The following is a 15909-nucleotide window of genomic DNA, read 5'->3' on the forward strand; positions in this document are numbered from 1 at the left end:
CCATTGTGTCAAAGAACCACATATACTGGCACCATGCACAGCAAAACAGTCACTTCAGAAAAGAACAAGTTCATAAAAAGTCAAATTACAAGCATGTATAAGTGGCAATTTTGTTACAATAATAAAAGGACGTTTCTATGTTGGATCACCCTTCTTTGCTGGTTTGGTCATTCCCACTGTATTTTGCTTTTTGGCTTTTGTGACTTATGGGACTTCTGGTTCTACTGCCTTTTTTTTTTTTTAATTCTTCGTCGGAGGCGTAAGAAATTGGAGGTTTAAATAGGCAGGCTAAATCAGTTTCAATCAGATGTTATAGCTGATCTCAGTTTACCAGCATCAATATTCGGCCTGTCAAGAAGAACACATTTTCTTAAAAGAGACTCTTCCGCACTTATGAAATACCTAACTTTGCATCAAGGCCACAGCAAAATTGCATCAAGCATCAGAGCAGGGGAGAATGTATGAAAAGGTAGGACAAAGAAAAACACAAGACAAAGAAAAACAAAAGAAATGGAAGAAATGAATGAAATAAGCAAAATAAGAAAAGCTTGCAGTGGAAAAGCTGAGAAAATAAAATTGGTAAAAGAAGAAGACGTTACTGCCCACTATTCAAAGCGATTTAAACAGCTCGGAGAGGCTCATAGCTAGCCGTGAATTCAGCAACACTTAACCAGTTAGTGCCACTGAATATTCGCGGTTGGTGCCCGAGTCGAAACTGGCTAATTTATTTGTGTTTCAAGTTTATTAGGATTTACTAGTCCGCCAGTCGGAAGTAGCATCTAGGCAGCTTACAATTTCATAAATATACAGTGGGACGAGACAAAATTAGTCGTGAGTGCGAATAGTCAATCATAGAAAGTGAGGGAGGAAATCCACATATTTAAGAAGATGGGGATGGAATAAACAATAGAGATGCTCTTTGTAAATCTGGAGAAGAGTATGACGCTTTTATGCATGAAAAGACTAGTTGAATGCATCTTGGAATAGGAACACTTTAAGGTCAGTCTTGAAAGTTTGGAATCTCTTCCCCAATCAATCCCCTATGGCTTCAGACCTCATTACTGAGATTTGGTCCTTGGACAGAGAAGATTGAAGCATGGGTGTGTTCATGAAAAGCGAATGCTACATACCTGTAGAAGGTATTCTCCGAGGACAGCAGGCTGATTGTTCTCACTGATGGGTGACGTCCACGGCAGCCCCTCCAATCGGAATCTTCACTAGCAAAAACCTTTGCTAGCCCTCGCGCGCCGATGCGCACCGCGCATGCGCGGCCGTCTTCCCACCCGAAACCGGCTCGTGCCGGCCAGTCTCATTTGTAGCAAGACAAAGAGAAGGGAAGACACAACTCCAAAAGGGGAGGCGGGCGGGTTTGTGAGAACAATCAGCCTGCTGTCCTCGGAGAATACCTTCTACAGGTATGTAGCATTTGCTTTCTCCGAGGACAAGCAGGCTGCTTGTTCTCACTGATGGGGTATCCCTAGCCCCCAGGCTCACTCAAAACAACAACCATGGTCAATTGGGCCTCGCAACGGCGAGGACATAACTCAGATTGACCTAACAATTTATACAACTAACTGAGAGTGCATCCTGGAACAGAATAAACATGAGCCTAGGGGGGTGGAGTTGGATTCTAAACCCCGAACAGATTCTGAAGCACTGACTGCCCGAACCGACTGTCGCATCGCGTATCCTGCTGCAGGCAGTAATGAGATGTGAATGTGTGGACAGATGACCACGTCGCAGCTTTGCAAATCTCTTCAATAGTGGCTGACTTCAAGTGGGCTACCGACGCTGCCATGGCTCTAACATTATGAGCCGTGACATGACCCTCAAGAGCCAGCCCAGCCTGGGCGTAAGTGAAGGAAATGCAATCTGCTAGCCAATTGGAGATGGTGTGTTTCCCCACAGCCACTCCCCTCCTGTTGGGATCAAAAGAAACAAACAATTGGGCGGACTGTCTGTTGGGCTGTGTCCGCTCCAGATAGAAGGCCAATGCTCTTTTGCAGTCCAATGTGTGCAGCTGATGTTCAGCAGGGCAGGAATGAGGACGGGGAAAGAATGTTGGCAAGACAATTGACTGGTTCAGATGGAACTCCGACACAACCTTTGGCAAGAACTTAGGGTGAGTGCGGAGGACTACTCTGTTATGATGAAATTTGGTGTAAGGGGCCTGGGCTACCAGGGCCTGAAGCTCACTGACTCTACGAGCTGAAGTAACTGCCACCAAGAAAATGACCTTCCAGGTCAAGTACTTCAGATGGCAGGAGTCCAGTGGCTCAAAAGGAGGTTTCATCAGCTGGGTGAGAACGACATTGAGATCCCATGACACTGTAGGAGGTTTGACGGGGGGCTTTGACAAAAGCAAACCTCTCATGAAGCGAACAACTAAAGGCTGTCCTGAGATCGGCTTACCTTCCACACGGTAATGGTATGCACTGATTGCGCTAAGATGAACCCTTACAGAGTTGGTCTTGAGACCAGACTCAGACAAGTGCAGAAGGTATTCAAGCAGGGTCTGTGTAGGACAGGAGCGAGGATCTAAGGCCTTGCTGTCACACCAGACGGCAAACCTCCTCCATAAAAAGAAGTAACACCTCTTAGTGGAATCTTTCCTGGAAGCAAGCAAGACGCGGGAGACACCCTCTGACAGACCCAAAGAGGCAAAGTCTACGCTCTCAACATCCAGGCCGTGAGAGCCAGGGACCGGAGGCTGGGATGCAGAAGCGCCCCTTCGTTCTGTGTGATGAGGGTCGGAAAACACTCCAATCTCCACGGTTCTTCGGAGGATAACTCCAGAAGAAGAGGGAACCAGATCTGACGTGGCCAAAAGGGAGCAATCAGAATCATGGTGCCTCGGTCTTGCTTGAGTTTCAACAAAGTCCTTCCCCCCAGTCCAGGAGGAAGGCATCCGATGCCAGCCTGCCGTGGGCCTGAAGCCTGGAACAGAACTGAGGGACCTTGTGGTTGGCTCGAGATGTGAAGAGATCTACCAAGGGGGTGCCCCACGCTTGGAAGATCTGTCGCACCACTCGGGAGTTGAGCGACCACTCGTGAGGTTGCATGATCCTGCTCAACCTGTCTGCCAGACTGTTGTTTACGCCTGCCAGGTATGTGGCTTGGAGCACCATGCCGTGATGGCGAGCCCAGAGCCACATGCTGACGGCTTCCTGACACAGGGGGCGAGATCCGGTGCCCCCCTGCTTGTTGATGTAATACATGGCAAGCTGGTTGTCTGTCTGAATTTGAATAATTTGGTGGGACAGCCGATCTCTGAAAGCCTTTAGAGCGTTCCAGACCACTCGTAACTCCAGAAGATTGATCTGCAGATCGCGTTCCTGGAGGGACCAGCTTCCTTGGGTGTGAAGCCCATCGACATGAGCTCCCCACCCCAGGAGAGACGCATCCGTAGTCAGCACTTTTTGTGGCTGAGGAATTTGGAAAGGACATCCCAGAGTCAAATTGGACCAAATCGTCCACCAATACAGGGATTTGAGAAAACTCGTGGACAGGTGGATCACGTCTTCTAGATCCCCAGCCGCCTGAAACCACTGGGAAGCTAGGGTCCATTGAGCAGATCTCATGCGAAGGCGGGCCATGGGAGTCACATGAACTGTGGAGGCCATGTGGCCTAGCAATCTCAACATCTGCTGAGTTGTGATCTGCTGAGACGCTCGCACCTGCGAGACGAGGGACAACAAGTTGTTGGCTCTCGCCTCTGGGAGATAGGCACGAGCCGTCCGAGAATCCAGCAGAGCTCCTATGAATTCGAGTCTCTGCACTGGGAGAAGATGGGACTTTGGATAATTTATCACAAACCCCAATAGCTCCAGGAGGCGAATAGTCATCTGCATGGACTGTAGAGCTCCTGCCTCGGATGTGTTCTTCACCAGCCAATCGTCGAGATAAGGGAACACATGCACTCCCAGTCTGCGAAGTGCCGCTGCTACCACAGCTAAGCACTTCGTGAAAACTCTGGGCGCAGAGGCGAGCCCAAAGGGTAGCACACAGTACTGGAAGTGACGTGTGACCAGCTGAAATCGCAGATACTGTCTGTGAGCTGGCAGTATCGGGATGTGCGTGTAGGCGTCCTTCAAGTCCAGAGAGCATAGCCAATCGTTTTCCTGAATCATGGGGAGAAGGGTGCCCAGGGAAAGCATCCTGAACTTTTCTTTGACCAGATATTTGTTCAGGGCCCTTAGGTCTAGGATGGGACGCATCCCCCCTGTTTTCTTTTCCACAAGGAAGTACCTGGAATAGAATCCCAGCCCTTCCTCCCGGATGGCACGGGCTCGACCGCATTGGCGCTGAGAAGGGCGGAGAGTTCCTCTGCAAGTACCTGCTTGTGTTGGAAGCTGTAAGACTGAGCTCCCGGTGGACAATTTGGAGGTTTTGAGGCCAAATTGAGGGTATATCCTTGCCGGACTATTTGGAGAACCCACTGATCGGAGGTTATGAGCGGCCACCTTTGGTGAAAAACTTTCAACCTCCCTCCGACCGGTAGGTCGCCCGGCACTGACACTTGGATGTCGGCTATGCTCTGCTGGAGCCAGTCAAAAGCTCGTCCCTTGCTTTTGCTGGGGAGCCGAGGGGCCTTGCTGAGGCGCACGCTGCTGATGAGAGCGAGCGCGCTGGGGCTTAGCCTGGGCCGCAGGCTGTCGAGAAGGAGGATTGTACCTACGCTTACCAGAAGAGTAGGGAACAGTCTTCCTTCCCCAAAAAAATCGTCTACCTGTAGAGGTAGAGGCTGAAGGCTGCCGGCGGGAGAACTTGTCGAAAGCGGTGTCCCGCTGTTGGAGCTGCTCTACCACCTGTTCGACTTTCTCTCCAAAAATATTATCCGCACAGCAAGGCGAGTCCGCAATCCACTGCTGGATCCTATTCTCCAAGTCGGAGGCACGCAGCCATGAGAGTCTGCGCATCACCACACCTTGAGCAGCGGCCCTGGACGCAACATCAAAGGTGTCATACACCCCTCTGGCCAGGAATTTTCTGCACGCCTTCAGCTGCCTGACCACCTCCTGAAATGGCCTGGCTTGCTCAGGGGGGAGCTTGTCCACCAAACCCGCCAACTGCCGCACATTGTTCCGCATGTGTATGCTCGTGTAGAGCTGGTAAGACTGGATTTTGGCCACGAGCATAGAAGAATGGTAGGCCTTCCTCCCAAAGGAATCTAAGGTTCTAGAGTCCTTGCCCGGGGGCGCCGAAGCATGCTCCCTAGAACTCCAGAGTCGTGAGGCAACTGAGTGCGCATCAGCTCTGGGTCCCCATGGATCCGGTACTGGGACTCGATCTTCTTGGGAATGTGGGGATTACTTAATGGCTTGGTCCAGTTCGCCAGCAATGTCTTTTTGAGGACATGATGCATGGGTACTGTGGATGCTTCCTTAGGTGGAGAAGGATAGTCCAGGAGCTCAAACATTTCAGCCCTGGGCTTGTCCTCCACAACCACCGGGAAGGGGATGGCCGTAGACATCTCCCGGACAAAGGCCGCAAAAGACAGACTCTTGGGAGGAGAAAGCTGCCTTTCAGGGGAGAGAGTGGGATCAGAAGGAAGGCCATCAGACTCCTCGTCAGAGAAATATCTGATGTCCTCCTCCTCCTCCCACGAGGCCTCACCATCGGTATCAGACACAAGTTCACGGACCTGTGTCTGAAGCCGTGCCCGGCTCGACTCCGTGGAACCACGGCCATGGTGGGAGCGTCGAGAGGTAGACTCCCTCGCCCGCACCGGCGAAGCTCCCTCCGCCGACGTCGTCGGGGAGCCTTCCTGGGAGGCAACCGCAGTCGGTACCGCAAGTGGCACCGATGTCGGAGACCTCACCCCGAGCAAGGGGCCAGCCGGCGCCTCACTCGACGGTACCGGTGGCGCAAGCACCCCCGGTACCGGAGGGGAAGGGCGCAACAGCTCTCCCAGGATCTCTGGGAGGACGGCCCGGAGACTCTCGTGCAGAGCGGCTGTGGAGAAAGACGTGGAAGCCGATGCAGGTGTCGATGTCAGAGTCTGTTCCGGGCGTGGAGGCTGATCCGGGCTGTCCATAGTGGAGCGCATCGACACCTCTTGAACAGAGGGTGAGCGGTCCTGTCGGTGCCGATGCCTACTGGGTGCCGACTCCCTCGGCGACCCAGAGCTCTCGGTGCCGATACGGGAAGGGGACCGGTGTCGATGCTTCTTCGACTTTTTGGAACGAAGCATGTCACCGGAGCTTCCCGGCACCGACGAGGAGGACGTAGAATCCAGCCGTCGCTTCCTCGGGGCCGAGGCCGAAGAAGGTCGGTCTCAGGGGGGCTGTACCGCAGGAGCCCTCAGGGTAGGGGGAGACCCACCCGAAGGCTCACCGCCACCAGCAGGGGAATGGACAGCCCTCACCTGCACTCCAGTCGAAGCACCACCGTCCGACGACATCAGCAGAAGTGGAGGTCCCGGTACCGCCGACGCAGCCTTCCGATGTCTCAGCCCCGATGCAGAGGGTCGATGCCTCGATGCACTCAATGCAGTCGCGGCCGAGGACGGAGATCTAGACGCTGGCGACGTCGATGCACTCGATACTCCCGGTGCCGATGCCGATGAAGAGCCCGAGAACAAAACGTTCCACTGGGCCAATCTCGCTACCTGAGTCCACTTTTGTAAAAGGGCGTACAGACTACAGGCCTGCGGGCGGTGCCCAGCCCCCAGACACTGAAGACACAACGCGTGCCTGTCAGTGAGCGAGATTACCCGGGCGTACTGGGTGCACTTCTTGAAGCCGCTGGGAGACTTCGATGATATGGGCGGAAAAATCACGCCGGCGAGATCAAAACTCGTGATTGCGTAAGGCACCAAAAAGAGGGAGAGAAAAAATTCGACCCGAGGCCTCAAAAGGGCCTACCCCGAAGACGAAAAGAGACTTACCGGGGCAAAGACTGGAAATAGAGGAAAGGGAAAGACCGAAAAGGTCTTCTTCCGAAATCCTTTTTTTTTTTTAGCGAAAAGTCAAAAGAGACGCGCGAGGTCAACTTAAGGGGCGCGAACGGCGTAACACGACCGTACCGAGCGCGGACAAAAGAAGACTGGCCGGCACGAGCCGGTTTCGGGCGGAAAGACGGCCGCGCATGCGCGGTGCACATCGGCGCGCGAGGGCTAGCAAAGGTTTTTGCTAGTGAAGATTCCGATTGGAGGGGCTGCTGTGAACGTCACCCATCGATGAGAACAAGCAGCCTGCTTGTCCTCGGAGAAAATTTATTTGTAAGTTGGTATGATAAGCAAATTCTGATCCTGTGAGCAGAGCTTGCGAGAAGGAAGATATTGCAACAAAAAGCGATATAGGTAAAGCGGGGTTCCTTGTAAACTAAAATTTTGAAAAACCAGTAAAAGTAACTTATACATAATTCTATGAGCAACAGGGTGCCAGTGAGATACCTTCAGAAGCGGTGTAAAGTGTTTGAATTTCTTGGCGTTATGAATAATGCAAATAGCCATATTTTGTATTGTTCCAGGGACGGAGTTGGCACTTATGCGGATAAGTGCAGATATTCAGCCTTAACTGCATAATTTCATAAAATGGGTCTCATAAAAAGCAGTCCTATCTTATGCAGTTAAGGACTGAATATTACACTTAACCACATACATTTTCACAGCAAATATATATTGTTTAGACTCCTGAGGCAGGCCTGTGGCAGAAACACGGTACTGTGTCGAGTCTGTGAATAAAGTGGTAATTTATACATCAGTATCCCGTCTCCCTGGAGTCATTGGTCCACTTCCCACTTCCTTTTAACTGTTGTTTTCTCGTGGGAGTTAGTGTTCATCCACCTCGGTGGATCACCTCCTCCTCAGAGCCAATATATAACTGGATATACTAAGCCAGTGCCCAGACATGGCCTGGCACTGAATATCTGGAAATATAGCCAGCATTGGACATAAAACTTCTGACCACTGCCTGGTAAAAATCAAAGGGGGTGAGGAAGACAGAATAAAGGCTAGAGAAATGGCCTAAACAGAAGAACAGAGAAAATATGAAAGAAACTGAAGTAATATCAGGAAATAAAGGTTTGAAAACATTTTATTGAACTGCTCTACTGCTGCTGGAACTGAACAGGTGGAAGGGTTGAAGCCAGTGGGGTTAGTCATGGGGTGGGGGGGAGAGAAAGAGACAGAAGTAACATGGTTGCCATGTTAATCTATGATAACTGAGGATTGGAAGGTATCCAATGTTATGTCAGATTTTTTTATTGTTACTGTTTTTTTTTTGGTGGGGGGGCAGTAAGGGCTCCCATGCTAACCCGGCGGTAACTGGCCAGCATAAGGCGCTGCCTAAATACCACCAGGTAAACCCCCTATGGAAATCTTTTTCAAATATTTCTGCTAGCGCCAGAAATGGCGCATGCTGGGGGTGGAACTACTGCCGGCACCCGCGTTGGGCCAGTGGTAGTTCCGTATTGCCACACAGCAACCCTTTACTAAAAGGGCCCCTATGTGCACTGTTATAGAATAAGGGGGATCTGTGCCTAATTTAGTCATGAGGATTTACACCTCAAAATGCACACATAAATTTGTGCACATGCCTAAATTGAGCATACATCTAAATTTGAAAATGAGCCAATTAGCGCCAATTCACTTTTTAACCAGCAATTATTGGCGTTAATTGAAAACAATTAACATGTACACACGTAAATTTAGTTGTGGCATGCGTCCCAAAAATGAGATAGTCATGGCATTTCGGGAACGTGAGTGTGGATTCAAGTTACGCACACAATTGTAGAATAAGAGGTCTCCACAAGTAAATTTAGACGCAGGCATTTGCACCACATTTTCATTGGTAGAAATGGACGTGCCAAAATTTACGCACAACCCCGTGCTTAAATGCTATTCTATAAACTGTGCCTAACTTCTGGTGCAGCTTCTAGAATCGTAGAAATAAAAGGTCCAAAATTTCCACAAAAGTTCAACACAAAAGGGAAACAGGTGGAAACACAACTTCAAGAGATCAATCCAAGACAAGAGGTGAGATGCTCCAAAAAAAAAAAAAAAAACTTTATTGAGGACCCAAAGTTTTTTTGGAGCATCTCACCTCTTGTCCTGGATTGATCTCTTGAAGTTGCAGCTTCTAGAATACCATTTAAGCAGGGTTTTTCAGTGCCAATATTACAGGACCCATTTATTGAATCTAGATCTAAGCGTATTCTATACATAGTGCCCAACTTTTAGCATCATTTATAGAATAGCACTTAGCGGTTATTTTTTCGGGACTGATTTTTTGGCAGTATTTATAGAATTTGGATCATAATGCATTTGAATTTTCAGAAGGTGTTTAACAAAGTACCTCATGAGACACTCCTTAGGACAGTGGTTCCCAAACCTGGTCCTGGAGGCACCCCAGCCAGTCAGGTTTTCAGGATATGCTGAATATTCATTGTGGATATGCTGAAAACCTGAATGGCTGGGGTGCCTCTAGGACCAGGTTTGGGAACACCTGCCTTAGAAAATTAAAGTCATGGGATAGGAGGTCATGCCCTTTTGTGGATTGCAAACTGGCTAAAAGATAGGAAACAGAGAGAGCAGAGCTAAATGATCAGTTATCCACATGGAAAAGGGTCACAGTGGAGCATCCCAAGTGTCTGTACTGGGACCCGTGCTGTTTAACATACTCACAAATGATATAGAAATAAGAATGACAAGTGAGGTGATCAAATTTGCAGATGACACAAAATTATTCAGTGATGCATATAGGTACCAAATGCTGGGTTCTCATTTAGAACTCATCACCCAAAAAATATCTTGGAATCATTGTGGACAAGAAGTTGAAATTTTCAGCCTAGTGTGCCATAGCCACTACAAAAGAAAATAGAATATTAGGGATTATTTGAGAAGGGATGGAGAACAAAACTGAGAATATCATTATGCCTCTCTATAGTCTATGATGTGCCCATACCTTGACTACTGTGCAGTTCTGGTCCCTCATCTTATACAGAATATAGTAGAAGGGCAATAAAAATGATGCATAAAACACTTCCCTTATGAATAAAGGCTGGCGAGGGACAGTAGGAGAGCATCCTATTTGACACACCTGGCACACGCTTGGGATAATGATATGGAGGAAGATATTTCTAGTACATATCTTCAGGGCAGAGGCATAGCCAGACTCGGTATTTTGGATAGGCCCACAGGTAAATTGGATGGGCCCCTTTCAGACTCACCTGCTGCCCCCCCCCCCCCCCCCCCCCCACCACCATACCACAAATACCTTCCTGAAGAGATTTTTTAACAAGATTTTTTTTCACCTACGTCATATCTCTTCCCTCTCCTCTGTGGCGTCCCGGCATCTGCACTCCTGTCTCTGAATCCTGTCTCTCCCTGGTGTTAGTACAGGCGTCCTCGGTGCCTGAAGTGATTCATTCTCGCTGCTTGCACTGGCCCCAGAGGCTTCCATCTGCCGTGTCCCATCCTCCATGTCGTCATTGCCTGTTTCCTGTCAGAATGCAGCAGATGGAAGACTGCGGGCCCAGCACAAGCAGCGAGAATGAATAGCTGCAGGCGCCAAGGATGCCTGTACCGACACCGGAGAGATAAGGAGTTCAGAGACAAGAGCACAAATGTCGGGATGCTGCGGAGCAGACGTGGGAAGAGAGCAGTGTGGCGCTGCCGCTGGGTGGGCCTGAGCCAAGAATGGCTGGGCCTGTGCCCACCCATAGCTACGCCACTGCTTCAGGGTGTGTTTGAGGAACTCCCCAGGATTACGTCGAATACAGCTCTACAGGACATTCAGTATAAGTTTCTCCATAGGATTCATATCACTAGACAGAGGAGACATACCATGGGGCTGTGGGAGAATGTTTCCTGTGTGAAGCAAAATGCTTTTTCTGGTTCTCTTCTTTTTTCTTTTATGGAGTGCCCTGCACTTTCTGATTTATGGTCTCAAGCCTTACAAGTCATTGAACATACCTTGCAATGTCAGTTTACTTGGTCCTCTATTGTTTGGCTGTTGGATAGTGGGGATTCTCTTAGAAAGGGGGGACTAACCAAAGCGCAGTATCGATTTGTTTTGTTGGCAACACTATTAGTCAAGAAGACGTGCATCTTGCACTCATGAGTTGAAATCATGCCCCCCTCAATAACGTTGTGGCATAGTTGGATGTGATAAATGGCGGGGTGGCTACATGTTCAACTTAGGTAGTTTACTTCCCTGGGGAAACATCAATATAGGGACACATGGAATAGATATGCCACACTGTAGTAGAGTTGGACGATGGAGTGTCTTGCTTTTGTTTTGCTTATCTTATTGCTGGTGAGTGTGTGACTGAGTACAGTGGTTTTGGGTGGGGGGGTTGAGGGGTAATTACTTTATACCAGATGTTCAGGGTCAAGGTGATACTGTTTTGTTGTTGTATTGAGATCTTGGTTGTTGATCCTCACTATTTTGATTTTGTTGGTACTGAGTTTACCTTGGCTTGTGTAAAATTCCTGTCCCTGAATCAATAAAAATATTCACAAAAAAAAAAGAAAGAAAGAAAGTGTGATCGGCATTTCAACATACTAAAATTCAACCAAAAATACAAAAGATTTTGAAACAAATTTGTCCAATAGAACTCCGTGGGCTGAAAATTGCCCTCCACTCAGTGTGTCAGAGTACTGTCACAGCAGTGGCGTACCAAGTGGGGGGAGCGGTGGGGGCGGTCCGCCCCGGGTGCACGCCGCTGGGGGGGTGCCGTGCTCTGGTCAGCGTCATTGGTTTCCATGCTCCATCTGCCCCGGAACAGGTGCAGAGGGAGCAAGGAAACCAACGACGCTGACTGGCGCGCGGCACCCCCCCAGCGGCGTGCACCTGGGGGGGGTTCTTTCACCGGGGGAGGTCGCGCTGCACCCGGGGGGCGGGGCGCATCGGTGATCCGCCCCGGGTGTCAGCGCCCCTCGGAACGCCACTGTGTCACAGGCGATGATTATTTAACCCCAGGCAAAAAGGATTAGGGCAGTGAATGGAAGGGAAAATGCGTACAGGAATTTTATTCTCAAATTTTGTACCTGCAGTAAAGCATGTGAAAAATCTACAACTTTGCTCATGGTCTTTACAAGCCCAAACCTGAAAGGAAAACTCAAAAGGGCAGTTTGCTTTTGATGATTCAATTGCAGGTCTGTGGGTGTAAAGCAGCCACAGGCCTGTAAACTGTCCCCCTAATGGGAATAATTTCATTGCTGTATAAATTTAACAAAACACTTTCTTTCCTACTACAAAAATAACAATGATTTTCTATACATTGCTGTGGTCCAACTAGGCCTCTTGACCTGGCTTTTCTCCCTTGAATTGTAATGGTCTGATTGCCCAACAAGACATGATTGATAATAGTGGTGCTACACGGTGCAAAAAATGTGGTTAGGAAAATTTTCTATCAAAGAAAATCTGTTTCACATCCCAAAAGCAATCAGAGAGTATAAATGTTCCACAAATATGGTCTAGCTCAGGGGTGGACAACCATGGTAACTGAAGGTCACAAACCAAACTGGTTTTCAAGACTGCCAAATGAATATGCATGAGATCTATCTGCATACAATGGAAGCAGTATATGCATATGCAAATCAAATCAGTGCATATTCATTCTGGGAATCTTGAAAATTCGACTCAGTTGTGGCCCTTGAGGACAGTGGTTGACCACCCCTGGTCTAGCTTCTAGGTAAAGCATAACAGAAACAGTTTCTCTTAATACATCTTAAAATATTCAGATTTGGTGGATATACTTTCTGTCACAGCCCATATAGTTCTATGGAATCAAGTTCCCCTAACAACCAGTCCCAAGAGTGACAGTGTGAGTTATTTTTAAAACCCTATAAGCAGCTAGGCACATTCTGTAGCACAACTGGGTTTCATAGCAGCCTGCAGGAACAGCTGGGAGGGGCTTGTAATTTCAGGTGTTCGAGTTTGGTACCAAAAGCTACACCCATAATTCAGATACTGTTATGCACGTCAATAAGGAAAAAAAAAGAATTCATAGCTTCTGACTCTTAATGATTTAATTCAATACCAGCTGTTTGCTACAGGTAATTTCTGAAAGAAAATAGTAACAGAACAGAAATAAAAACATCTGAGAGCTAGATATGACACGTGCTTATACCTCTGCTTCCTGTAAGATCCCATGGTGCAAGCACTCCATGTCTGGGCATGTGACAGGAGAACCAAATCCTTCTCGTACTGCCAGCTGTACATATTGCTTTAAGCACTGAAAGGCAAGAAAAATGGGAAAAACCTTAACTTTCAAACATATTGATGTAAAGAACTCCTTCACGCTATTTTGATGTGCAAAGTGCATTATTCATGGCTGAATTCCATCATATCATGTCATATTTGATTTTATTCACAAAGTGATTAGATCATTAAGATCCAATCATTATAAAATTACATTTTTCAGACAGAAGGAATCTACATTTAAAGAGGTTTATTAGTGTTTTCTTTTCATGCTATGGAATGAGCTTCCTCAATTAATATGTACTCAGAAGGACCACCTTCAGTTCCGTCATTCTTTCTACACATTTCTTTTTGGCAGACCATATGGAGTTTTGGCATCTGACTTTGAGTTTCTCTGTGGCTTGTAATAATCTACTGATGTTTTAGATTTATAATTTCTGGAACTGTGTAATGATGAGCTGAAATTGTAATCCACTTGGAACAAACATTGTATTGAGCAGAATATAAAACCCCTGGATTAAATCTGAATAGTAACATAGTAGGTGACGGCAGAAAAAGACCTGTACGGTCCCATCCAGTCTGCCCAACAAGATAAACTCATCTGTGCTACTTTATATGTATACCTGACCTTGATTTGTATCTACCATTTTCAGGGCACAGACCGTAGAAGTTTGCTCAGTACTAGTCCCGCCTCCCAACCACCAGTGTTGCCACCCAATCTCCACTAAGCTTCTGAGGATCCATTCCTTCTGAACAGGATTCCTTTATATTTATCCCACGCATTTTTTATTTCCGTTACCTTTTTCATCTCCATCACCTCCCGCGGGAGGGCATTCTAAGTATCCACCACTCTCTCCATGAAAAAATATTTCCTGACATTTTTCTTGAGTCTGCCTCCCTTCGAGACAGATGTGTCTCTGAACCAGGAGAGAGTTCCTCTGCTGACGAGGCATGCGTCGCTCAGGTTTGTGCTGTCCAATGGTCAGTACCGAGCCGGTGTGCAGGACCTCTGTTTAAGTGACCAACTTAAACCTGGTGTAAATCCTTGCACCAAAATTAGGTGCTGATCTACCATATTCTATAACACTGCACACAAATTCTAGGACTGCCCATGATCTACCTATGATCCCTCCCCCATGGCCACACCCCCTTTTCATATCCACGGAGAAATTTACGTGTGCATCTTTATAGAATCTCAACTAGGAAGATGCGTACTTACATAGTCCTCTGCCTGTATTTCTCAGCTACTGGAGCTCCAGCCATAGCCCGGCTCCCTGCCTGTATTTCTAGCTAATGGAGCTTCAGCCATAGTCCTGGTCTCTGCCTGTATTTCTCCGCTACTGGAGCTCCAGCCATAGCCCTGCACCCCTGTCTTGATTCCAACCCTGTCTGCTTCTACCTAGTGTGGAGGGTCCTAGTCTAGTATTTTGCCTAACCTCCCTTGGGTATTCTAGATCCCGTGGGTTTCCTGTTGGTATCCAGTTCCTGCCCTGTCCTGAAAGTCCTGCCGGCCACCAGCACCTGGGGGCTCAACTCCCGGGGAACGGCGGTCAAGCGCAGGTGAAGTCTAGCTGTTTCTGCTCTGCCTGTTCCAGCTTGTTTGCCTCTGCTGCAACTCCAGTCCGGGGTTCCAGTCCTGTTTTGCCTTGTCTCTGGTTTGGAGGTGATTTTGCCTGCCACTGCCGCTCCACGGCAGTGGTCCAAGGGCTCACAACCCAGTGCTTCCAGGAGTAACCTGACAGAATGCAAAGGCCATGAGCTCGGCGAAATCATCCTTCCAGCAGAGCTTCCTGCCCTGACTTCTGCTGGCATCCTGACTACTCTCTGCCTGCCCTGACTTCTGCTGGTATCCTGACTACTCTCTGCTCGCTGCCTGCCCTGACTTCGGCTGGTATCCTGACTACTCTCTGCTCGCTGCCTGCCCTGACTTCTGCTGGTATCCTGACTACTCTTGGCTGGGTGTCCACATCACTCTCCGCCTCCACGCCACCTGCAGTCCGCAGTCCACCAACCCCGTGGTTCTGGAAGTCCTGGGGGCTGGTGTCTACCTTCACCTCAGCACTCCAGCTGGACCCAAGGGCTCATGAGATTCCAGTTCATGACAGGCAGGGACAGGACAGAGGGCAGGGAAGGGCAGGAGAGAACAGAAAATTTCATGCCCAGCCACTTTGGGCTCAAGCCCACCCAAAATTAGCCATCTGGCTACAGCACTGGAGTGAGTGATTACTGAGGGTAAGTAGGGAGTTCTGAAAATGAATGTGATGGTTAGTCTCAGGGGCAATTTCTCCAAATGGGTTAGTTTTCCGCACGCCAGGACAGGTATCAAACTTATCCCTAAGCCAGGGCATATGGAGTATGATTTCAGTCTCTCAAGTTTACTGCTAATGCTCATCATACAACTTGCATCGTGTCAAAGAGAGCTTCCCTCTGGAGTTCATAATATGTAACATTTATAGATAACCTATCCAGGTGTGTTTGGAAATTCTTTTTGATCAAACTTGTGGCACCTAAAAAGATGGGAAATATTTCAGTATCATTCTGTCACGTTTTATTGGTCTCAGACTGCATTTCTTGGTATTTGAGGATCTTATCTTTCTCCACATGATTCACAGAGTAATTGCTTGGGACCGACACCTCTGTATTTGATGCTTTTCTCTTGTACCACTATATTCGGGTTTCTTGCATCCAGCTTTTTATCATTTGGGATGGGGATGTCCCAAGTGATCATAATGTCTTTGTTTTCCACAATTCTCTTAGA

The 15909-nt window shown here is 48.3% G+C and overlaps 1 protein-coding gene across 1 annotated transcript in view; it reads right to left on the minus strand.

Moving 5' to 3' along the window:
- RNF144B (ring finger protein 144B) overlaps nucleotides 1–15909 on the minus strand; it is a 163123-nt gene that overhangs the window by 47510 nt on the left and 99704 nt on the right. The window contains exon 3 of the mRNA XM_030211598.1: nucleotides 13081–13185. Coding sequence (XP_030067458.1) covers nucleotides 13081–13185 — 105 coding nt within the window. The remainder of the gene's footprint in view (nucleotides 1–13080; nucleotides 13186–15909) is intronic.

The sequence above is a fragment of the Microcaecilia unicolor genome, chromosome 1 (assembly GCF_901765095.1).
Source record: "Microcaecilia unicolor chromosome 1, aMicUni1.1, whole genome shotgun sequence".
Taxonomy (NCBI): domain Eukaryota; kingdom Metazoa; phylum Chordata; class Amphibia; order Gymnophiona; family Siphonopidae; genus Microcaecilia; species Microcaecilia unicolor.